The following is a 25120-nucleotide window of genomic DNA, read 5'->3' as shown; positions in this document are numbered from 1 at the left end:
ATTTTTTATATTTGGAAAATTATCCATCAAACATTCTAGTGATAACCTCGTTCACCAAGAACATAATCTTCGTCGTTTTCTCCGTCACTCTCATAGATTGGATTATGTTTTGTTTCTGTCGAGGCTAAAACTGAATCAACTTTAGGTTTAATTGCTTTCTTTGCTGACAAAACATGTGAATGATGCCATCTCCATAAACCAATGGAAGCTCCTAGACCAGCTATAAAGATACCAGCTGATTGTAACGTAATAAAGGGATCAAATGATTCATCTTGACAAGTCTTAAAACTTAAACGATCACCAGGAATTGAGATGATTTGAGCAGATGTATTAGTTGATAACCAAATGGTGGTCAAAATTTCCTTTGTCAACTCTGGATGAGCCCAATTGATATCAACTTCACTAGTAACAGCAAGTTGGACCCTGCAATATTTATTAACAGAAACTTGCTCATCATTGATTCTCGACTCATTACGGATAATTTTGATTTGCTGCTCGTCAATCGGTTGAATATTGGTACTATTTTCATCGTAAATGAATTGATTAACCATTTCAGTCAACCCAGATTTGATAAATTGCTGGTTTTCCGATACAATTGGACAATCAATTTCCTCAAAGCAAAGATCGACTGATGCTGATCGTAATTCAGTTGGAAATATTTCCTCTTTTATTTTCAATTCAGGAGCAACCCAGGTGAATGTCAGGGTTATTGCCGGTTTATATGCAGCATTATTAACCAAACCAATCCAAGTGATTGGCGAAGAAATGGCAATGGTTTTACTTTCATCGTTTATCTTTGATGTAATGACCAAAATTTTGGGCTTGTATGTTTCATCTGGTATGCCACTGGATACAAGAAGATAATCACCAGCTGATGAATCCAAATCAAGATGGCTTAAAATTAGGATCGCCTCCTTAACAACCTCAAGATTACTTCCATTATAATTGTAGCCTTCACGTTTTAAGACCCATTGGCGTGCACAATTAGACCGATAGTCAATATATTTTGTTACACTTGAATTTGTTTCCAAATAAATGATTGACGGTGGATCAGGAGAGGCAAACAAGTCACTAACTGTTTCAGTCTCACAGTTGAATAATAAACTGTGCGTTATTATGATAAAGACAATGCGAGGTAAGACTGGTGAAAACATTGAGAAACGTGAAGAAACCAGAAAAAGAAGACAATTAATCACCAGAATTTACAAGCAAATTGTGCAGACAAGAATCAAAACTAACACTAATTGTACATACCTTATAGTTATTATCATCTAAATTACTATCAGAAATATAATGACACATTTGAGACGTCACCTTACGACTAATCAAGATTTATGGATGCGCTTGTTTACCATTTCCAGTCAATTTGTTTTTACGATTTTTGACATTAACTTGAACATTTGATTGCAATAAATGATCCCAAAAATTGGAATACATTTAACGGTGTAAAGAAAGGATCACTGGAATGTTGTTATAGTCATGGAAGACCATTAAAGATGAAATGACCAAGTTTAAAAATATCTTCTCACTCCAAGATCAAGTTGATCATTATTTGCATAGCTTTTCCTCTTCTCTGTTTGGGTAAAGTTGATGATGGCAATGAAGATGTAGGTGACTTTTTCATAGATAAAAACCAGAGTTTATTCCAGTATCACTGAATGTTTAAAGAAGATGCTCTATTTAGAGTTTTTAGTTGAAATTATTGAAAATGCCATTCGATTAAAGTAAAGTTAACTTGATGGATCAACAAAATTAAATACACTCTTCCCTGTCAGTTACATCTACAAAAGACCTGAAAATGTGTTAAACAAACAACTTATAAAAAATATCATTTTGAACCAAACCCATTCTACCCAAACCTTTGTATCTAATTATATCACTAGTTGGTGTATTATAGTTGAATTATCATGCAACCTACAACCAATAGAGTCTTATACTTGAAGTTGTTGCCCAAAAAATTTTCTCATTCATCAAATGATAAATATTTATTTTGATACAATTCATATTCCGTTTGTATCTTGATCATCTTTCCCTTTCAGCAAATGTTTTTTCAACCATTTATAATGTAATCATGAAATATTGGTTAAAAGCATGAGCCTTTGAAGGCAATAAGATTGACAAGTTTACAATTGAGATATTTTCTGGTTTCTTTTTTCGGCAAAACTCAGGCAAATCTAGCCAAAAATTTGATTAAAGCCTAAAAAAAGTTAAACAGCTGTAAAAATCAATTGTGAAACCAAGGGAAACCAAGCAATTTGATGAATACAACAAATGATTATTAGCTGATTCAGTTTTTCAATTTTACCTTTCTTCCTCCGGGGAAATGTTTGCCAATGGAAGAAGCAAAAAAAAAAGTAAAACCAAACAAAGACGTTTTTATTTGTACCTGACATTGACTTTATTACCTTCAATTCATTTATTGATTCAGTCCAATGAACCAGTCAACAGGTACAGTTGAAGTAAAGCTAAAGCCATTTACTCTTCAATAATTAAAATGAAAATTATTTGCTAATCCACAGTCCGTGCCATTGATTAGTAAATTGATTTTATACGAAAATAATATTTTTTGTAAAATACCAGAATGAAACCAGAATAAAACCAGAATCAATAGCTTAGGCTTACCGGTTGGCTGGTGACTCTATTGTTGTCAATGATGATGATTATGGCAGATTTAATATACTTTAATTAAACCTCCAACTCGGTTGCCTTGGAGAGTCAAGCATGTTTCCTTATTGTTACCAATAAACATAAGATGGTTAAATGTCTTCAAAAGCAATGTGGATATTAATTTTTGTGGTTCCTCCTCCAATCAAGAGTGTCATGATTCATATTTAGTATGAATCATATTGTTGGTAATGAAAACAGTTTCAAACCCAGAGGGTAAAGGTACCAATGTGTGTGAAAAAAACGGTTAATCCTCTTGCCATTTGTAAGCTTGACCAGCATTTAATAGACCAGCTAATTTGACGGAAATGTTTGGACCTTTTTTTGGGAGGATTTTGTTTGTTTATATTTCTGTGTCACGTTGATTTGTTGATTAAATTGAATAAAGCCATTTCACTTTAATCAATGGAAACATGTTGATGGCTGATTAACAGGCAGATTCAGGTCATGTTGCTTGTTGTAACTTCAAGTTGATGCATTTATTATTTTTGGGTGAACTTTCCAAGTGTTTCTCTTTACATTAGAGATAAACATTTGGGATGAAATTTTTGTTTCCATTTTCATGTCAATCCTTTCATAATGGACTTCCGTCCTAATCTGATGATTAACTTTATTCAATTGATGACAATCTATCCTGGGTTGGATCCTGTAAATTTGGTCTCATGAATTTAGGGTAAAACGGAAACTATTGATTAAAACGCTTTTGCTAATTCAAATGGTTCTTCCCTTGACTTAATTTTATTAAATTGAAAAGGTGCAAGATTTACAAAGATATTGAAAAACGGGTAATTGGTTGATATTTTTTGTAACAATTCAGACGTAATTTGATAGCATTTACAAATGATTAAGAGATTACATTGATTTGAAGGAACAAAACAAGAAATGATAAAATTGTTGTTCAATGTTTTCTCAATGAGGTTATACTTTCAATCATCACCTCAACACAGAAATGTAAAATTTTAAGCAACTGATTGTTCAACATGAGAAGTGATTTTATACAGTTGACTGTTGATCAAAGGAAAACAAAAAATTAAAACAATCAGTTTATCAAAAATAAATGATTGAATATAACTGTGTGTTTAGAGGTTCAAAAAAGTCCCTCTCAATGGCACTTGGTATTGTAATAATCATGCTAATCAAATATACACGAAAAATGAAGTAAACCTACTGAGTGTAATTGTTTCTCCGTCACTTTAGTAATTTCATCTTTAGTAGATTCAATAACAATTGAAATGGTGGTTGGTCACCAATAGATGAATAGACCTTTCACATGTACTTCTGGAAGTCTCTGTGTTTGATCGTTTGAAAGTGCTTAAAAGATACTCAAATTGGCCATAACTCAAGTTTCGTGGATGTTTAATGATTTAATGTTAACATAAACTGCAGGTAAATTGTGTAGAGATCCTAGAATACCCGTATCCTTGATTTATAATATGTTCATGAGCTTTTCAAGTTATCAAATCCAGTCAGTAACAGCAATGGGTTGGATCACACTTGCAGCCTTGTAAGCTAAGGCTGCAGTTGGTTTCGGTGTATCCCAAGAGTCAACCATATTGACTGTTGCCGGTAAAGAAGGTCCCCAGTTCTGAGATGATATTGGTGAAGAGGAAGATGGTGATGTCCACCCTGTTGATTTTGAGGATGGTAATTTTAAGGTAATTGTCATTCCAGGATTTGCTGATGGACCATTTGGTGAATTTGTCCAACCAGTGTTAGGAGGAGATGATGAAGAAGAGGGAGGAGGAGGAGGAGGCGGTTGTGATGGGTAAGGGGATGATGACCAACCTGATGAAGGTGTTGACCATCCAGTTGCCATTGAATTTGAAGTTGGAACTTGTGACCATCCAGTGGACGGACAACTTTTCGATTTTGCAGATTCCCATCCATTCGATGTATGATGATGATGGTGGTGGTGGTGATGATCATTCTTTGGTATTGGCTGATTCGCCATGGGCATCATCATGGGCATGGACATTGGCATAGACATTGCCATGTTTACTGGCATAGTCATTGATACAGGAGGCCGAGCTGATGATGGAGCCGGGACTGGAAGAGGATAAGGAACTGGCATCGGAATAGGCATTGATTTATGTCCTTGCATATGCATTGGAACCGGCATCGGACTGAAAAGATTAAAGATTATATTTATCACTAAAAGACTATCAAAATCAATGACATGATTAGAGTTGGACAATAATTTTATATTTACCTTGGAACTCTTGAAATGAAAGAAATAGAATGTAAAAGTGAAGGAGAAAAAATGAAAAATTAAAATTTTGTGCATTTCTTTCAGTTTTGTGTTCTGTTTATGAACTACTTACGGAAGGATCATTAATTGAGTCGCTGGAGGTTTGGGTTGTGTTTGTTGCTTCATTGGTGCTTTGTTGGTGATTACCCTCATAACTGGACAACACTTTCCTCCTCCACCTCTTCTGTTTCTATTATCTTTCTGTTTTTTCATCATTTTCTTCATCATTTTCATCATTTGCATATCTTTCATTTTTTTCATCATATCCATACCATTCATACCAGGCATCATCCCATTGAAACCATTCATACCGTTCATACTATTTATACCATTCATTTTGTTCATCAAATCCATCATCATATCGCCCTCATCACTATAATCATCATCATCATAATCATCGCCATCACCATTTTTGGATGACTTTTTTGGAACCATGTAAGGTATTGGAACAGGAACAAATTTAGTTTGCATAGATGGATCTTGAGACATTTTATTGGACATCATCATATTGTTACAGCCTGTTAAATTTCATATCATAATAGTTAATCAATAATTACATTAATCTTATTCTCATCTTACCTCCGTTACAGTTTCCACCTCCATTGCCACCCCACATCATGCCATTAGGTCCACCACCACCACCTCCACCCCAACCCATATTATTACCTCCATTTCCCCACCCTCCTCCATTCATACCACCATTGTTGGAAGATCCTTGATTACCTAGAGATGAAGAACCACAATTATCTAACCAAAATCTAAATAATTACAATTGACTTACCTAACATGATGATCATTGGTTTATTGCTACCTTTGCCTTCCTTTTCGTCCTCTTTAGATTCCTTTGCATCCGATGGGTTAAACACGGTTGGAATCAAAGCGACCAAAAAGATGAGAATGGAACTGAAAATCATTTTTAAACTTTGCCACTGATCACAATTGAAATGGACACTGTGATGGACACAAAGTCAATTAAGACTAAATGAGCAAAAATTTAATCCAAACTGGGTGAAAGTGAAATTGAAAATGAACCTAACCACGAAAATGGTAACGCGATAATTTGCTGGAAATGCTAATAATAGTGAAATCTATTAATAAAATCAATTGACAATCAAAAGATTAGATGGTTAAAGCCTTAAAATAGTCTTGATCATAATAAGTGAAAAACAAAAACTTAAAATATGAAAAGAATTGAGCAAAAAATGAAATTCAATTCATTCATTAATAAATGAATAATGAATATTTAACTTTCCATGCAATGAGGAAGAGATTGTTCAAAGATACAATCTTAATCATGGAACCATCAAGAAAAGACAAAAAAGTAATTTAGATTAAAATTTTCATTGATTTTATTCATTAATTGTTAAAGTCAAAGCACAAGTTTGAAGAAGCAAATAGTCAATTATAAACAAATTAAATCCAAAGCTAATCAGCTGTATCCATGATAAAATTGAACATTTTTTGAAATTTTCAACAAAATCATGACAAATCATTTCAATATTCAAGTCAGTGATAACTAAATCAATGGTTGAAATTAGAATCGGTTAAATATTAAAAATTATTAAAATATCTAGATTTAAAATGGATCAGCAGCTGTTGGCCAAATACATTAATAACGAGAAAAAAACATGACATAAGATAATCAATTTGAGTTTAAGGGCAGTTTAAGAATCACAATTTAGTTGAAAACAATTGGATAAGATTTAAGGTTAAGCATGAAAAATAAATTGTCTATCATATTAAAAATTGAATTCAGTAAATTAACCAAATCATTGATTAGATTGTTACTCTTTGCTTCATCTGGTGAGTCAAATACAGTACAATACCCGGTTAAAGCAATTTTTTTGTGTTCCGTTTAAAGCAATTTTCACAGTCGCCATCTATGATTTTTTACAAATTGACAAATTTTATATAATCCTTTCATTACCTAAATCTTAAGCACTGTCAGTTTCTGAAAGTCATTATCACTAGATGGAGACTTAGAAAAAAAAATTGCTTTAACCGGGTATTGTACTGTACGATATTTTATAGTAGCTCTAGAATTGATAATTTAAAATTGTTAGCATTAATATGTAATTAATATATTATTTGTTTCCTTATGATATAGATATACAGAGTTAATCGTAAATTTAACTGAATTGTTTCTCGAATAGTTACAGAACTGTTTCATCTTGAACATCGATTTTGGCTTGCAAGATCTTCTTGAAGCATAAATGTTTCCACCGAGGAAAACAGTTTACAATGAAAGCTCAAAAATAACCAAAGATTTTCTGGTATTATGAAAAAAGGACATGAAAAATGTTGGTAAAACAATTGATAATAGGAATCAATGCTGGCTGAAACATTTCCTGAGCTATTCGAGCAACAAACCTGTTGAATTGACGTTTATCTGTATTTTTGAGATTTAAATAATTTGTCTATAATTTTGATACTTATAAATCAAATTTAGTTGAGGACAGAATGAAGATGAAAATTCTGGTTTGGATGATATCTTTGATGTGAACTTGGTCAACATTTTGGTACCAGAAAATAAATAGGATTCCAACGAGGCAACTCAAGATGCCAATTTGATTGGGATGATCAGGATGAAGATAATTGCACGATCCGGCTGATCCATGGATTCAATCGAGTCCATATTATTATTTACAATAAACAATAATTAGGCATTATGGATCAACATTAAAAAACGTTTTTGGGTTAAAATTAAGTTGTATATATTTTCCAATATGATTAAGGTCTACGTAAGGTTATAATAGATGATTAAGATGAATTATGGTGACTAAAATGATTAAGCTGACGGCCAGTGAAGATATTGATGATATATCTGTAAAGTGAAAGAGAAATGAAAAAAGATTGAATTAGATATTAAAGTATAAGGTTAGAGGATAAAAGATGATTGATTTCATTTGACAAAACCTTTACATTTACCATCACCAATCATCACTATCAAGTTAATACCATTTTCACCATTATCAGCTTTATTTTGGGTATAATAATCTTATCGGGATTCAGTGACGATTGTTTTGGCTTCATAATTGTGAGCCTTTTTTAATGAGCCCTTTATATAAATAACCTGGTCAAGTTGAGTTTCAAAGGTAAAGCTGTCAAATTTTGTAGCAAAATTTGGTTAAAATAAACAGTAAAATAACATTGGAAAGGTTTTCATCGTTTAGGAAATGACCTTAAATTGTTGATGAAAAGGTAAATAACTTTTTCAAATCTGTGAAGATTGGCTGGCCAATTGATTAGGTAAACATAATTTGAAAAGGTTTAAAGAATTGCTGTTTGTATTGAATTGGGTTTAATAGTTTCCTGAGTAATGGTAAATCAAAGATCAATTGAGCTGAAAATGTAATTCAAGGAAAAACATTAATTTTGAAATTGGCCAACCATGAATTTAAATTGTGGATGATAGGCAATTAGCTATGTTATTTGGGTTAATTAACAAAGATTTAATTACACGTTAATGCATCTTTCAACACTGAAAGGTCATTTAAATTGAACATGTTAATTGACGGGTACGTCTATGGTTAATTTGAGTTCATAAATTTAATCATTTGTCAACAAGTTGACATGAACACAGTTTTTCAGTTAAGTTAATTTGTGCAAGAATGATGAAGATTATGAAAATGATGAGAGGGCGCCTAGTTGGTGAGGAGGGAACCTCTAAATTGTCAAAGAATCACATCAAGAACGTGATTAAATGTGATTATAAAATGGCCTGAAAACACCTCTCAAAAGGTAAATCTTTTCACTTTTGTTTTAAATTGAATTGAAATGGCTAACATTGTCATCAATAGGAAAGTTTCATCTTCATTTTGATGATTATTACTCTTAACCTTCGTGACTTGAGTTAATAATAGCAGCAATACGTGCGTTGATCTAATGGTACTAATGATAATGATTAGATGGAAACACATTCACACACAAACACTGATAGTGATGATTTGGATAGAGTTGTTGGAAATGTCAAAAGTAGTGAAAAAAATACCAAGCAAAATAACATTGTTTAAAGGTTGATATCAACTTACTACAGGTTGGTAATTGTGTGTCTGAAACAGGTAAAAATTGTAATTTAGTTAGATTAATATCATTTTCAGAAAGATTCTGATGATGTCCATAAACCTGTCTCCAGGTTCCATCGACACAAACTAAAATCCCATCACCAGATAAAGTGTAATTAGATGAACATGAATAAGTGGCAATTGATCCTTCAGTTGGAGTATCCCAACAGGACTTTCTTTGGCTAACTGTATAAAAACCATTGGCAATTGTGGATGGTTCGGGGCAATCACGACGACTGAATAGTTTACTGTTAATCACTCGAGTCCAACTTGTTCCAATAACGGACAGGATACAGCGAAACAGGAATGAACCCTTTCTATCACGATAATCTTCGGCAATGTATCGATGGGACATTGAAAGGTCATAAGTACCATCAGGTTGGAGTTTTATTTTGGTAAATGGTTCAGCAGTGATGAGTTGACCTATGAGGATAAAAAGAGAAGAGTTAAAAAATATTAAGAAAATGCAATGAAAATTGATTCAGTGGATGAAGATGATGAGAATGGCAAGAAAAAGATAAAATGTGAAACTTTGAAAATTATTTTTCCATTTGCATCTTTGCTAAATTACAAGGTTGACAAAATGTCACACGAGAACAAATTGAGTTATTTCTCAAGATGGAAATCATTTGAAAGTAAAATCTAAAGGTAAATTGACAACAATCAGATGAAGATGATAAGGAAGAGAAATGTAGAATCGACAAAATGAAAGTTAGCATGTTGAACAAGCTCATCTTCAAAGGTGATAAGTGATGCGAAGAGAGAAGATCTTCTTTTCATCTCTTTTAGGTTTTGTTTTTGTCTTTAGCTATTTCTGTCTACCCGATGAAGATAATAAAGTCTTGTGCCAATGACAAGTGCCTATCATCAACATCATCAACTGTGAGACTTGAAACGAGAATCATTGATGCAAGGTAAGGAGAGAGGAAAAAAAGATTGAACTGATGTCCTTCAAGTTCACCAGCAAACATTATGTCAATCTTGTGAATATCAATGAATGAATATTAAAACATTGTTGACTTTTGTCCATCTTTATCGGTTTGCCGGCAAGCTCTTGAATTACCTGTGGTTTGCTCATAAACACCACAAGAGGGTGAAGGCTTTGGAAACATTCCGGAACACTCAAGCTCAATTATTTCAAGGCAATGAATCATGTTAGTGCGAAAAGACCAATCACTATCTTTACAGGCATCTAGAGAGGAAAATGAAAAAAGTAGAAAAAAAATTAAAATCAAAATACAATGGAAACATCAATTGTAATGGTCATTGTTTAATCATTAAACAACATAATTTGTAATGAGTAAACCAGACAGGGAAAAGGAAGATTGGAAAATGAGTAAAATTATCTTTTGATTAACTGGGCAATCAAAAACTTACCATTAATCACGATCAAATTGGAGGATTGGGAGCGACAGGAAATTTGACTTTTAACTTTACAGGTATAATTACCATGCATAGCAATGGTTGCATTTTTAACATAAATGTGACTGGATGAAGATTTGGTTAAATCAACAGCACCTTTAAGTAAACCATCGATTCGGGTTTCATTGGTTTCAAAGTTAAACTCGTAAACCTGGGCATGAAAAAGAGAAAGTAAAACATGATGAGTAGGGATGATAATGAAAGGATACTGAAAAAAGAGATGAGAAGTAATGACGGAAAAGGAGGGGAACAGGAAAGGGAAATATGAGCTATACAGATTGCATCCATTAGAAACATTATTTTCAATTTTCTGGTTTCTCATTGTAAACCGATTTTTGATTGTCTCAAGTATTTAGTTTGGTGAACACTGATTTGGGATAAACTTTCACCATCTCAATGATTATGATTGGTTCAGTTTGTAAACATCATGTGCTGCTTTTTGCGTGTTTATGGCTTTGCTTGATAGGATTTCCTGTTATCCGTATCAAGACAAGAGTAAAGCAAAAAATATTAACAACGAAATCATGAAATGTAATTGAATAATTATGATGGAGATAATGGTTTGGTGCATAATAAGCATAATGGAAACCAAATTTACATTGTCAGTGATTAAGCTTGAAGTAACAGTTAAGTGATTATCAACATCATCTTCATCATTTTCATCATTATCTTCATCGTCTTTAAGCTAATCAGTTCAATACCAATGGGAAATATCCTGTTGAGAAGGTGACCAATATGAATAGATAAAGAGATCAATCAATGGAACCTAAAAATTGGCACAAAAATGAAACACTGTTGTGTGATCCTTTTTTCACAGTCAAATGATTGATTAAAATTGATGTTGACTCTAATGAGAGGTCAAACCACAGGGGAGAGGCTAAGGTAATGGGTCATAGAAAGGTCATTAACAGTGGCAATGAATGATGAAAAATGAAGAAAGGCAGAAAAATTGATCAACAAATGTATCTAATTTGGTTGACAAAAGCAAAAGTGACTGGCATAATGCAAGCATAATCAACAAATCAATAGACATTTAAGGCCATCTTTAGCTCCATTTAAATCAAATTGATTTTACTTTAAATTGTTGATAGCTATTTAAAATCACATTAAATGATATTAATTGCTGCTAATGTATTGAACTTGTGTTGTTTATAACATTAGATTGGTTTTAAAAACCAGATTTCGTAAAATAGTCAAGTTGATCAAACAAAAATCGTGTTTACCATTGAAATTTACCATACAAAATAGATCAAATCAAATTGTGAATGATAATCGGCAATAAAAACTGACCGATCATGATTAAAGAGAGGTAAATTGTCTACCTTTTTTTGATCAACAGGAATATGTTTGCAACCAGAAAGTAACCAAAAAATGTGGGCATTTACATTGAACCATTATTGGCAGTGCAATTTACAGGCAATTGTTGATTCATTTTCTTCATTGATTTCAATCAATGATGGAATACAACTTTTCATCTTTAAATTTTGCCCTTTAAAGGGTCACCGAAAAGAGGAGAATAGATGAGAAGATGAAAATCATGAAGATCAACATCAACTGATTGACGATCATCATGAATTCGTGAAATGATAAAGATAAAAACCATTTTGACTTTAAAGGTTTACTCTTTCAAATGTTGGCCTTTCCTTTGGCCTCCATCATGAACCTCTTTATTTGGCCCTTTTATCTGAATGTAAATAATATTAAAGTAATTCTGTATTCCAATGATAATAATAATTACAATATCAACTATTGTGAGTTAACATCAACACAAACAATAACAAAATGCTGGAAATTTAACCAAAAATAGGAACCCAAAATAGTCTTCTATTTATCGTTACATTTTCATTGTTACAATGTTTTTTTGTATTTCACTTTTTTCTGTATATTCACTTGTTCTGGTCACTTTGTAATTCAATAAAATTCAATTTGCATGTAAATTATCTGTTTCATTTATCATTAATGAACCGGCTCGTGTTAAGATTATCATCATCAAAGCTATTACCTTTTTATCCTTATTCAGGTTGAAGATAATAATGAAATATTTTAACGTAAATAATTCTGGTGAGAGTTCAGGAGTTGTCAGGTAAATCTTGGATTACATTAGCTAAAGTTAATTTGTTTCAGCTTCTCATCACCTCAAGGGTTAAACACTACAATATGATTAGAGTTGTAAACCTCAAACACAATTTAAGATTAAATTATGTATGAGACTGGAAAGGTTACAATAAAAATACAATGAATAATGTTAAAGTTAACCTTATTAATCTCAATTTTGTAGAGTTTCATGATTATTATTGGAATCAATTGGAATAACAAGTGTTATTATAAATACAGAAAAAGTATTCTAATAGTAAAGTTGATTATTCTTGATTTGGTTAACTTCATTGTTATGATGAGTTGATCAACATATTTAAACAAAAATTATCCTTAAAATTGGAGTAAAATTTGTGAAAGCAAAATATGAGACTGACAATTGATTCAAAAATTTGTGTTTTAAAAACAAACCAATGTTAATTGTTAGCAATTATGTTATTAAAACTTATCAATGATATTACTAATTGTTACTAACATGTTAATAAGGTCAAAGGCTCTTGACATTGGCTGTCATTCATTTTTTGATTGCTGTTGACTAAAAAGCAAACAAAAGCAAATTAACATTAATAACATAAATTGTTGAATCAAGTTAACAGCATTGAAATCTGTCTAAACATTGGCAATTAAAATAACACAATCTTGATAGTAATTGTAAGATGTTAACTAATGGTTATTGCGATTCAACATTTTTAATTGTTCAGTTTGATTTCAAATGGATTTTATGTTAACATCAACTTATAAATAAATTGTCCTAAATATATAACTCTTGCATGGTTATCAAATCGTCAAGTTAATCATAGTAAACCATTAAATACAGTATTCAATTGTAAAATTGAATGGAAACAATCTGGTCGATAATAATTTAAACATTTTTTTCAACCCATCTTCAACTTCAACTAATCAAAAATCTTTGTAATGGTTGATTTAAGCTGAATAGGATTAAGAACCAGAATAAGTGGGTTTATAAGTTTTTTTATAAGTTAACTGTTGTTTGATGAGGAATATCAAGAACCACAAATGACGTTGATAAAGGGGCATGAAATACTTTTTTTTAGATTTGGAATGATGAACTTTCATTGTTCAGCTGATCAGCCCTGATACACGTTTGATCAGTTGTGAGTTCATTGAAGGATTGACACCCAAATTTCCTTAACCTTCAACAGATATCTTGAAAGTTTGCCATTCAGAGAGCAAATTGAAAACCAGGAGAAAAATTGAAATTTCTGGTAACCTTTAGATTTTTGTTCAACCCAAATTCAGCGAATCCAGTTACAGAGCTTGTACAAAAATCTTTATATTTAAGAATTTTTACTTTCAATGTAAAGGATTCCCAAAAGATAACACTTTACGATCTTTCAAGACTATTCAATGAATAAGAACAAGAATTACAACTGGAATGATTATTATTAAGATTTGAATCAGTGCTTTGTTAGAAGCGTTATCTTGTCAACTTCATGTTAGAGCAATGAGACTTTTGGACAGCCTTTTGCGAATCTGCAAAATGTGAGGTTTCTAATCGAACTCTGAATGGCCCTTTTTCGAGGAAATTTGGATATTCTTGAACTCTGTGGAAATCATTGGAGAAACTCATTAATTGTTCGGAAATCTGTTGCAATCTGTACTTTTGCAGGTTAAATATTGGTGGTGATCAGGTTAGTCTTTTGTAAGAATATCAATCTTACCTGAAGTCCATTCTGCAAGATTTCAATTGACTTTAGTATTTCATTTTCTTTCCCCAACAGGTAAGAGCATGTAATAGTGAATCCTTCACCGGTGAGAACGTAATCATTTCTACCATTTGATGAAAGGAAAGAAATTTCTGTTACCACCAATCCATTAATTACTGTTGATGAAAAGAATTGAACATTAATGATTTGATTTGATTTGACAAGTGTAATAATCATTTGAAAAAAGTATAAGTCTAAAAAGACTGTCAATTAAAATAGTTTGATAATGATGGTTACTTTTCAGAGAAACCTTTTTGTGTTAAAATGGGTTTACTTCAATATTGGGCTGTCAATATAACATGGCTTTTTTCACTGGAAATGTATTCATCTTTTGAATTTTGACTGTTTCCTTGAAATTGATATAATTTAAATTGATTAGCTGTTCAATGGGTCTACAGTTTAATTTATATTGGCAACTAAAGGATAAATATTTAAAGAAACAAAATAATCAAAAAATTTGAAACTGTCAATCCTGGTTCATTCTGGTTAACTGCTTGTACAAGGTTATGTTTATGGGTTTTTGAGGTGAATCGATGGTTAAATCATTTTATAATTGCTAGATCCTTGGAAGTTTCAGGAATTAGGAGTAATTAACCCTTAATTTGATAAGAGCTTAATGGTAAATAGTTTTTAGCCTGAATAATTTTTGGAATTGCTTGTGTCTTAATAAAAGTGTTTTGAAAAACAATCAACTATTAGATTTGAAAAGAGAATAAATTTTCTCCACAATTTTTTAAGTATTTTTTGTTAGGTGTTGATATGATTGTCATGAAATGGTTATGATTAACCTAACATGGAACATCAATTTGATTGATGAGCTTGTAAGCTTATCATGTGCGGAAGAAATGAAATTAAAATTGAAGGATTGAGGTGAAAATCAAACAAAAACTTAACAAATATTGAATTGAATTGTTAAAATCAATCTTGGTCAATCTTATTATATCTAGCTGAAAAGCATGAAAATAGTCAAAATTAACGTAAAAATTCATTAAACACGCAATTAAATCATGAAATTAAATTAAGAAATGCAAAAAAATGAAATTAGCCAAGAAGCCGGTTCAGTAGCAAAGCAACCATTTTCTGGTTCGAAGTGAGCATTTGAGATATTTTGGGTACATCAACACGATTTAAACAAATAGACATGACTGAAAAATGCTGATACCAAATAGCTATTATCTTAATCAACCTAAATTAATTGCAATGATCACATAATGATTATTGATTGAACACATCTTGAAGTAATTAAGATGGTCAAGACCAAAAATAAAAACGCAAAACATGTGAGAGTAAATCAAAGGCAAATAACCAATGATAACAGTCATGGGTTACTTTAGATCGAGAGACTGGCATGGCTTAAAGGTTAAGGGTTGCAAATGAGTTATAGATGATAACAATTAACAAATAATTACTTACCGTTAAAATGTGTAGCAGAGTAAATTAATATGAAAAACAAGATGATCATCTTTTGGTTGTAAGCAACATGATTTGCTTATCGAAATGATATTTGAAAAAAATGAAGAGATGCACAGAAGACTGTTGACCAGAATTGGGTTGTCAGTTGTTTTGAAACATGGTGACAGAATTACCAGATATTTGAGAGTTGAAAGACAAACTTTAAGATAATAATTAAGGTTAAAATAAAAATAATTAAACAATGAAATTAAATAAAGTAAAAGGAAAATGAAACAGAATGAAAAATAAAAAGGAAGAAGCAACTGTCAGAAGAACGGTCAGAGTGAATTTAAAGAATCACGCTCTTCAACCCAACTCTCTCTCTCTCTCTCTCTCTCTTCTCATCTTTTCTCACTCGATCTTCCTCTTTCTTCTCATTCACTCTTTCTTCCCTCTCTGTCTACTAAGTCTTTCTCTTCTGCTTCGACTCATTTTGGACTTTTTGGTCCAAACTATCAGTGTTTTATTGTACATTTAGGTCCTTTATAAAGGGAGAAACAATCAACCCAAAAAAACCAGGGAAACCTTTTTTCAGGTTCATCTTGGTATCACATGACAAAGACAGCTACAAATTAGACTTTTGGTTGAGGACAAGTTTGCTATAAACAGCAATATACTTATTACATTATAATCAATTTGATTTGGATTCACTCTGATTCATCATCATTTGCTTTAAACTATTATGTGACAACAACCTTTTCATTTTTCCCTTCCTTCATCAATTCAATTGATCAATCATCATCATAATCATTTGCAGCAGCATAACCAGTTAAATCAGCTTTTGATTAACTCGGACTTTTTTGCTAGTTGCTTTTTCCTCCATAAGTTACAACCATTTAACGAAGTTTCCAGATTGATATTGAAATGAAATTTGATATTGAATTTAATATTCAAAATTTTAATGTTGATCTTATTTTGATTAACATTGAAGCTGCAAATGATCAGCCAAGATTAATACTCAAATATTTAGGAAATTTGTATAAGACAAATGAATTTGCGCTTCAAAATGTACAAGTTTGATATCAGAGGCAAAGTTGATCACATGAAAATTACGGGAACCTCCATGAAACACCTTGTATTTATTGCCTTTTCTGTTACTTTTTTATCTTGATATTTACGCTTGGCCAGTTTGTTAAAATTAACAGTACAAATCACAGTTTGATGAAACTAAATCCATCTATTTAATAACATGATTGCTGGGATTATCTTGAATGAGCCTATTTTCAGCTAATGAATGAACCTGGACTGACTATTTGACTGTTCAATCTTTACCTTAATTTTTGGATTCAACCAAATTATAAATAGCAGATGATACAAATAAATACCATCGTATAATATCATTAGACAGTAGTTATTAAACATAGTTATTTGATGTAATTTGAAAATTATTCAATTAAATTGCCAACCATCAAACATTTTCAATTTGGTGAGAAGGTAGTGACATCTATTAACTTTCATTTAAACTATAAACCACTTGAAATCAGCATTCATTAATAAAACCTGAAAAAGTTTGATAAATCAAATCACTTTTAGGTTAATTCATTGATATTCATTAATTTATTTTATGTTAAATTGAAATCTCAATCCCTTTATTTGGTATAATTGATGAAATTGGAAATTAGTGATTATCTTATCTAAATCAAGCTGATTAATTAGATTTTAATTTCCCACATAATCAAGATAATGATAACTAAGTTTGAATAAAGAGCAATAATGCATTGAATAAAATGACCAATTGTTGAATAATCGAATGGGACTGTTTATTATTTTTTAATATATATGATATAAAAGGACTTTCAAGCAGACAGCTTTATATTTGTTATTAAGTTAAGGGTTTAAATTATTACAATTTTTAGATAAGCACACTAGCAATAATCAAAATTATTGCTGATTGTGTATTGCATTGAAAAGGGCAAAATATTATTAAAGTAATAAAAGTAGACAAGTTTCAGCTTTTCACTAAATGACTATCATATTCAATATAAAATATTGCTATTTGATTATATTAATAGTTTACAGTTATAGATTATCAAATGATAGTTTTTGTTTGTTTCAGCCATAATAGTTTGTAGACTATTAAAAGGTCAGCAACATTGCTTTTGATTTAAGCAGTGATTTGATTCGTCATTAATACATTAGTCAACTATCAGAGTTTGTAAAACTAAATTTTTTGTTGAGTTTTGTTACTTTGTTTGCCTCTATAAATATAAAGTTATCTGACTATTATTTCACGTATCATTCAGGTATCACAAGGTGTAAAATTTGCTAGTTACAAAGATTTTTCAATCATTTCTTCTCATTCGATTGTCAAGTTTTCCAAGGCAAAGAAGGTAAATCAGTGGGAAAATGTTGTTAACCAACGTATTCAAGACTTGATAGAAGAGCAACTTTGCCAATGGTTGTCAATGATGATATCTTGGTGTTTGCATGGATGAGGATAATGAAAATGATGTTGATAATAATGATAATAATGTGGGTGGAGATGAAAAAGGCGGATATAATCGTCCAAGTGGTTAAAAAATTAAAATTTGCATTAAAATTACAAAAAGATGAATTTTTTTCTTTTTTCTCAGACATTTGTGAGATGAGCAGGCCATGAAAATGAGATTTTATCTTTTGCGATTTTCTTGAAAACTGGTGTTGACTGGGTACAATTGGAGTCGATTGTAATATATTTAGGTTTACTTCCAAGCTGACAATTTATTGTGGCTGCTACTGAAACGCTCAGGTTTCGTCGATACAATCTGTGAAGAGAAAAACCAAATTTATTACTAATTGAAACAATGGAAAAGGAAATGAAATCAATGATTAATGTATTGATTAATTATCCTTGAAACGGAACTTTCTCATCAATTCTTTGAAAGAATGTTGCAAAAAAAACAAAAATATCAAGTAGGATTGGATTTAAGGTGAAATTAAACTTCAAAAGACGAGATGAAAACATAGGAATAAAAATATTAGCACAAGGCGTTGGTGGTGTTACATGATATGACATGTTATTATAAATCCAGTTTCTTGAATTTTACACACTTAATAATCATCCTGAAAGTCTACTAGACAAAAAAATCTATCATGCAAGGTTACGTTCAATTACATAGTTGATAAAGAAATCCTTTGAACTTGACAAAAGATTGTCTTCAATGGCAAGCATTGAAAGCTAAAAGTATTTCAGTGACAACCAATTCATAGCTAAGAAAGTGTTACTATAGCACAACAGGTTGCTTGAAATGTTTCTTATCGTACAGTTGATTTGATTTGAAAAGTCGAGGAAATACTTACGTGAAATATTGACGCAATAAAATAGCAACTAATTCACCGATTCTATTGTGATTCCCATTGCCACTATCAATCAATGTAAACACAAAATCATTTCCATTTTTCATGTGAATTATTATCAGGTGATCTCGTCCTGGTGATACACTGAGTCTTGTTATCTCTGATAAAGGAATGGCTCCTTTCAAGGGTTTGAATGATTTAACATCTAATTTGTAGATGCTTTGATTGGTAACAACAAAGGCACGGTCTGCAGTCTTATTAAAACGATTAACCTTCTTGATGAAACTAGAGAAAAGGATCGTTTCAAAAGCATCTTTCCCTAAATTACGGGAGACAGTTTGAAAGATATCATAAGTTTCATTTTCACTTTTCATGGCTAAATAATTTCCTTCCCAACGCTTATCATGACCCCAATCTATTTTACGTCCTCTCAGCACATCCACAGCGATTACTTTCAAATGCATCTGAGACCATTCTTCTCGTGGGATTTGTCTCAGTATCATGTAAGCTCTCCATTTAACGTAGATGGGTTTAAGAATACCAATGCCACGATTAGATTTGAGTGTCGATGGGGGAGTTGGCCAAGTTATTGATTTACCAAAATCGGGTAAATTTTTAGCTCCACTGTAGAGTTGAAGAAGCTCGAGTAAATAATTTCGTATTCTACATCTTTGATAGAAACGAATAATGACTAATGCGGCCTTCATACGGCGATACCGAAGGCGAACCAGAGTTCCTCTCACCATCTAAACAATGAGTAAAAGATAATGAAATCATATTGAATTAAATGATTATAATGTAAACGTTGAATAAAAATTATGATTAGTCAAGCTTAATTTAATTTCCTTTGATTATGATCTCACATTTAAGCTTATCTCAATAAAATGCAAAACATTAATGAACCTTTGATTAGTTTACATAGGGTTGGCTAACAGTTTTGAATATTATTAATAGTAGATGAAAAGCAAATTTATTAGGAACTTGATGGCTCACCTTTTGCAATAAGATGACGATCCTAGGAATTAGGCGACTTCTTTCATTTTCAAGGAAGTTCAATGTTTGAGGCGATCGGATGAAAATTTTAGTTTTACCATATCTAACATCATTTTGCAGTTCTGGAAAGTCTGCCATTAAATGTTCAACAGCATTACGATCAGAGCCTAAAGATGGTGGATAATTTGGCCAGGTTATGGATGAAACCATTTTGTACCGGCGAAGGAATCGATCATAAGTCATTCGAGAAGCAAATCCAGCTCGACGTACACGAATATTTTCTAGTAAACCCAAATATTCTACTTGATGTTGTACTCGTACTTCATCAAAAATAACTGGAGATTTGTTGTCATTGGGTTTAATACAGCGAACATAGAAGGGCTCTTTTGACATGAGTGTATTCACTAGAGCAATCATTGAACCTTTAAATAAAGTACCAGCAGTGAAGGGACGCTTGTTTACTTTCATAACATGCTGAGCTCCATCAGGCCACATTGATTGAATCAACGGGTGTGTTGAATTATAACACAAGCGCTTAAAGTCTTGAAATAATGGATCCTTATTTTTGTCTAGAAAACCCTTTATGCTGTACGTCACATCACCGGCATAATGTTTAATCCTGAAATCTCGATGGTGTTCCAAAGTTTTGTCAGTTGGACGAAGACGCCGACTAACATAATGGGCATGATTTGATAATTTTTTATCCATGTTTTCCAATAAAATTTCATCTGTTACTTTACCAACATTTAGACAGGCTTCATCTAATATTGATATTATTCCTTTATGAGGCTCTTCAATAAGATCACAAATGATTTGATTATTGAAATAGTCGATGTGTTTCCATTCGATTCCCTCTCTTTGGTATTCCTCTTGCTCTTGTTTTAAAACCAATTCAATAAATAATTGTTGAAGTTTTTCATTACAATAATTGATGCACAATTGCTCAAAAGAATTGTTGTCAAATATTTCAAAACCATAGATGTCCAATACACCAATGACTGTTCGTTTACCACAATATGAAAGTTGATCACGAGATAGTTCATCGACCCGAATGGCTTCATTAATTTTATCCGTAATCCAAGAAAAGAGCCTTTCATAAATAGCCTTAGCAAAGGCATCTTGACCATAAATGGCCTCGGAAACGTTGTGCTTTTTAGACATTACATCTCCACCAGCAGCGATAACCCGTTGACACAAACTATCGGTTAAATCTTTTTCATTTATAGACAGTAGACGACACATGTGCTCAATGTGACGCTTACTTTTATCCTGAATGTATGAAACTTCCTTCTCCTCGTGCCAACTGAATTCAACATTACCAAGGTGTAAAATGGAGGCCAATATTTTCCAAATCATTTCCGATTCTTCTTCATTGAAACCAAGAATACTTGCAGCAGATGTTACTTTACGGAAATCCATTCGATCATCAATATTAACAACCCTTGGTGTTTTACCTTGACTTAGATAACGATAAGAAAGGGGATCTTTTTTCAAACCCAATCGAGTTAATGCTTGATCATTGGAGCCAGAGATTAATTGGTAAAAACTGTGAAAATTTCGTTCTCCTTCATGTTGAGCGATAACGCGCGATTTCTCGAGCAAATACTTGTTTATATGACCACCAACGGGATCACCTTTAAAGTCAAATACAATTTCCATGTATTTACCAAATCTACTTGAATTGTCATTACGATTAGTCTTGGCATTACCAAAAGCTTCAAGAATACAATTTGAGTTGAGTATTACATTCTTGACTCGTTGAACTTCACCCTGGTTACGGGTAATGGCTGCTATATAGTTCATTATAATCTTTGAGGCTTCCGTTTTACCGGCACCACTTTCCCCGGAAATAACTATACAGGTATCCTTGATTTTTTGTTTCATTGTTTTGTAGGCAGCATCAGCAATTGCAAATAGATGTGGCGGACGCTCGAATATTTCACGTCCTTTATAGTCATTTACCACTCCTGGTCCATATATATTTACAGTTCGATAAGGGTTCATAGAGACACAGACTTCGCCAATGTAGGTATATATCTGACCACTGTTGAACCTGAAGACGAGAAAGGATAAGGGAAAATGTTTTGAATATTGGTCAGTTTTATTGTCAGTATTTCATCTTTTACTTTAAACTACATTTATTCATTTAAAAATAGGTTAAAAGTAAAGTTAATTGAGTTGTTAGCTACTTCTCAAGTGAATTAAGGAAGCAACAATAAAGAGTCAATTCATGGAGATGGTTAATAAAATTGTTTTGATTGTATTTTCTTAAACTCAGCAGTTGTTGATTTTTTGTGAAAATTAAATTGTGGCCAAACAAAAGTGAATCAAGAATAATAAAGGAAATCAGGTGAAAGTGTTTAACAGTCGATTGTGACCAAGAAGAGAATTATTTTGCCTTAAAAATCATCTTAAGTACTTCGATTGATCTAATTTTTTTATTACTTTTTACATAAAATTGACGATTGCTCGAGATTGTCCGGTCAACTAATAGATAATTTAGTTTAGTCAATTTTGTGAGTTCATAAAGCTATAAAAAAGTGAGAAACTACTGATGATGAACTAACCCAATACATAAATCATAAAAATAAGGAAGACTGTTTCTTCCTACCTTTACAGCAAGGGAAAGTTTACATAAGGACACAAAACATTAGCTAAAATTATCAAGAAAATAACGCAAGCGTAACCAACCCGTTATTTTAGTTAACTTTCACCCAAACACGGCAGACTTCACTTTTTTTGACATTTGCTTGGCATAGAAAGTTTTCTGTGGGATATGCATGAAAGAACACAAGAAGTGAAAAATTATAGCAAAGTTTTGAAATAAAGAAATTGTTGCTATTTTGGTTGTCATCATTCAGAGAGAAAGAAAGAGAAAAGGAAAGAGAAAGAAAAAAATTCAGTCATTACGTATAAACAACAACATATTTATCTTGTAGTTGAGAGCTTCCAGCACCTTGATATCAAAAGATTGATGTTTTGATTACCTTTTTATATCGACTACTTTTGATATTGAAAAAATAGACTATCAAATGAAAAGGATTACTCATATAATTACTCACATTTTATTAACGTATTTCTAAACTATTGCTAATTTTAGTCTTCTAGTGAATCAAGTAAAATAATGAGTCTAATGCTAATTATGAGAATGAAAAAAGAGAGCTAAATGGGACTTATAAACAAAGTGATTATGAATAAAGAACAAAAAAGAGATGCATAAAGTGACCAAACCTTGTTGATAAACTGAAAATACAACAACTAAGGGATGTTGACTCAAGTTAACTAACACTTTTAACAATGAAAAAAAGGTGTTTGATAAAAGAGGGTGAGTTTAATGGTTAAAAACAATGTAAAAAGCTTACCTTGCTTTAAAGTTATCAAGAATAGCTGGGTAGCTAATTTCTTGTAACAAAACTAAATCTTCGACAGTTTGAGCCATAGTGTTTGATTGTATGTGTGATGATCAGAAAGGTGGTTGAAAGACGGTGAAAAGTGTTGCAAAGATGATAAAAACTGGTGAAGGAAACAACAGGTCACAGTTTAATGTGAGGCTAAATCAAGGTAAACTTTTGATTGTGATGATCACTAATTTAGCCGTTGTGGATGTTTATGATATGAGGAATAGAGAAACCAAATAAGGTGAAGGAAAAAAGGATAATTAACAAGGTAAAGATACACAGATTTGGAAAACCGGAGAGGGAAAAAAATATGGTAGAGAGAGTTAAGGGTGGGAAAGCTTACAATCGATGGTATGACATCTTGAGACAGTTAAGTTATCATCTGGAAAAGTAACACTGATAAAACACTGAATGTTTATTACCAAATGATGAAGCAATCAAATAATCCTCGTAAAGTTACTGAAGTCATCAGTACCTGTGTGAATGAAAAAAAAACACAGAATTATATTTTATCCAGAGAATAAAATGAAATAACAAAAAACTTGAGAAATTATCAAACATTATATTTCTCTCTCCCTCTCCCTCTCTCACTCACATTAATTTTAAATCTTACGCCATCTGCAGGCTTCATTAAACATCATAATAATAGCATTCAATAAACATTATTTTTTTTACCTTTTACCTTGTAAAATGATAATAACTTTTTGATCATCATTTTTACTTTCTTTTTTTTCTCTTGTTCATCATCAACACTTTCTTCCTTTCATCAACAATCATGTTAATAGAAAGGCAATATTGACAGGTAACGTTACAATGATTCTGGATGAGAACAATTGAACAGGACAAAAACCACAACAATCTCTTCTGTTAACCCAATCTGCTTCAACAACACTTTCCTTTTCACCATTTATCTCTTTCAAATTCATCATGTTCTGTTTTATTGTACCTTTCATTTTGACTGAATCTTCTGTCTTCTTAAACTTCCTCTCCTTCTTTCTTTACCCTGTATTCTGATTTAATATCGTCTTCATTGAAGCTCAGCTTTTTTCCATCTCCCTGTGAACCAAAAGTGCTTTGTTTTTCAACTCATTTTCCCCATTCTTTTTGCCTTCTCTTTCTCTCTGTAAATTAATCTTCTCTCTCTCTATCAATTTCAATAGTTTAATCAGGATGATGAAGGAGCAGGAAATGATATTATTCATTCATTTATTCAGTGCGAAGTAAACAGAATATATTTATATTCGAAATGATAAACAAAAAATGATATTTTTCACCTTCATTATCATTTCTCTCACATCTTTACCTAAAATGAACTTTTCATTTCTCCTTTCCATCTCTTTCTTTTTTTACAGTTGAAAAGGATCTCATTTTGAAAAATCAAATCCATTTGCATTAGTTAAAGAGCAACTATTGACCCAATAAGGAGTGCAGATCATTTTATAATTTAATCAAAAATCATTTTGATAAACTATACTATCAATTAGTGTTTCAAATATTGCACTGTGATCATTGAAATGAATTGATTAAACAACCAGAAATGGTTAACATCAACACTAAACGGAAACACTAACCAACAACAACAAGAGTTATTGATTGCCATTTACTATTTAAAAGCAATTTAACCTTATTCACTTCAATATAAAGAGTTTATCTCATTGTGAAACTTCAAGCAATTTTGATGGCATCAAGTCATAACCTTTAATAACCTTAAAAGTCCTACCAATTGACTGTCAATTGATGAAACATTTAAAACTATTATCCCATTTCAAATCCATGAGCTTC

General features: G+C 31.7%; 4 protein-coding genes across 5 annotated transcripts; all 4 read right to left on the bottom strand.

The window, feature by feature from the left end:
• Window positions 1-3356: 3356 nt before the first annotated feature.
• Window positions 3357-4990, bottom strand: LOC149094531 (uncharacterized). Of its 2 annotated transcripts, XM_089266038.1 has the most exons (3): window positions 4874-4990; window positions 4450-4787; window positions 3357-4290 (listed from the first exon to the last, which is right to left on the bottom strand). In XM_089266038.1, the coding sequence occupies exons 2-3, from the start codon at window positions 4781-4783 to the stop codon at window positions 4121-4123; spliced, it is 504 nt and encodes a 167-aa protein (XP_089122164.1). In that variant the 5' UTR covers window positions 4784-4787; window positions 4874-4990; the 3' UTR covers window positions 3357-4120. The 2 variants fall into 2 exon arrangements, with proteins under 2 accessions (XP_089122164.1, XP_089122163.1); XM_089266037.1 differs by having other exon boundaries at window positions 3357-4787.
• Window positions 4982-6728, bottom strand: LOC107365705 (uncharacterized). The gene is made up of 3 exons (XM_089270206.1): window positions 5694-6728; window positions 5492-5635; window positions 4982-5430 (listed from the first exon to the last, which is right to left on the bottom strand). The coding sequence occupies exons 1-3, from the start codon at window positions 5824-5826 to the stop codon at window positions 4982-4984; spliced, it is 726 nt and encodes a 241-aa protein (XP_089126332.1). The 5' UTR covers window positions 5827-6728.
• A 607-nt stretch (window positions 6729-7335) lies between these two features.
• Window positions 7336-15977, bottom strand: LOC107365675 (uncharacterized). The gene is made up of 6 exons (XM_015933224.3): window positions 15633-15977; window positions 14175-14335; window positions 10354-10549; window positions 10040-10168; window positions 8944-9399; window positions 7336-7736 (listed from the first exon to the last, which is right to left on the bottom strand). Exons 1-6 carry the CDS (start codon window positions 15679-15681, stop codon window positions 7660-7662), a joined length of 1068 nt encoding a protein of 355 aa, XP_015788710.1. The 5' UTR covers window positions 15682-15977; the 3' UTR covers window positions 7336-7659.
• A 1432-nt stretch (window positions 15978-17409) lies between these two features.
• Window positions 17410-23888, bottom strand: Myo31DF (Unconventional myosin ID). The gene is made up of 5 exons (XM_015933129.3): window positions 23682-23888; window positions 23303-23525; window positions 19941-21993; window positions 18951-19693; window positions 17410-18415 (listed from the first exon to the last, which is right to left on the bottom strand). Exons 2-5 carry the CDS (start codon window positions 23377-23379, stop codon window positions 18241-18243), a joined length of 3048 nt encoding a protein of 1015 aa, XP_015788615.1. The 5' UTR covers window positions 23380-23525; window positions 23682-23888; the 3' UTR covers window positions 17410-18240.
• Window positions 23889-25120: the final 1232 nt, after the last annotated feature.

Source organism: Tetranychus urticae, chromosome 1 (assembly GCF_039701765.1).
Source record: "Tetranychus urticae isolate SD_2017Ah chromosome 1, NJAU_TeUrti_SD_1.0, whole genome shotgun sequence".
In the NCBI taxonomy this organism is placed as follows: domain Eukaryota; kingdom Metazoa; phylum Arthropoda; class Arachnida; order Trombidiformes; family Tetranychidae; genus Tetranychus; species Tetranychus urticae.
Note: the sequence above shows the minus strand (reverse complement) of the source record. Positions and strands in the feature narration are given on the sequence as shown.

What these genes read in the sequence shown, in the direction of transcription:
- LOC149094531 (XM_089266037.1), bottom strand. Translation starts at nt 4,783, where the DNA reads ATGCCGGTTCCAATGCATATGCAAGGACATAAATCAATGCCTATTCCG.
- LOC107365705 (XM_089270206.1), bottom strand. Translation starts at nt 5,826, where the DNA reads ATGATTTTCAGTTCCATTCTCATCTTTTTGGTCGCTTTGATTCCAACC. An exon ending in ACCAATGATCATCATGTTAG is followed by an intron (nt 5,636 to 5,693) that starts GTAAGTCAATTG and finishes CTTCATCTCTAG; the next exon opens with GTAATCAAGGATCTTCCAAC. An exon ending in AGGTGGAAACTGTAACGGAG is followed by an intron (nt 5,431 to 5,491) that starts GTAAGATGAGAA and finishes GAAATTTAACAG; the next exon opens with GCTGTAACAATATGATGATG.
- LOC107365675 (XM_015933224.3), bottom strand. Translation starts at nt 15,681, where the DNA reads ATGATCATCTTGTTTTTCATATTAATTTACTCTGCTACACATTTTAAC. An exon ending in CAATTTGATCGTGATTAATG is followed by an intron (nt 10,169 to 10,353) that starts GTAAGTTTTTGA and finishes TTTCCTCTCTAG; the next exon opens with ATGCCTGTAAAGATAGTGAT. An exon ending in TGTTTATGAGCAAACCACAG is followed by an intron (nt 9,400 to 10,039) that starts GTAATTCAAGAG and finishes TTATCCTCATAG; the next exon opens with GTCAACTCATCACTGCTGAA.
- Myo31DF (XM_015933129.3), bottom strand. Translation starts at nt 23,379, where the DNA reads ATGGCTCAAACTGTCGAAGATTTAGTTTTGTTACAAGAAATTAGCTAC. An exon ending in CTTGATAACTTTAAAGCAAG is followed by an intron (nt 21,994 to 23,302) that starts GTAAGCTTTTTA and finishes TCTCGTCTTCAG; the next exon opens with GTTCAACAGTGGTCAGATAT. An exon ending in TCGTCATCTTATTGCAAAAG is followed by an intron (nt 19,694 to 19,940) that starts GTGAGCCATCAA and finishes CTCATTGTTTAG; the next exon opens with ATGGTGAGAGGAACTCTGGT.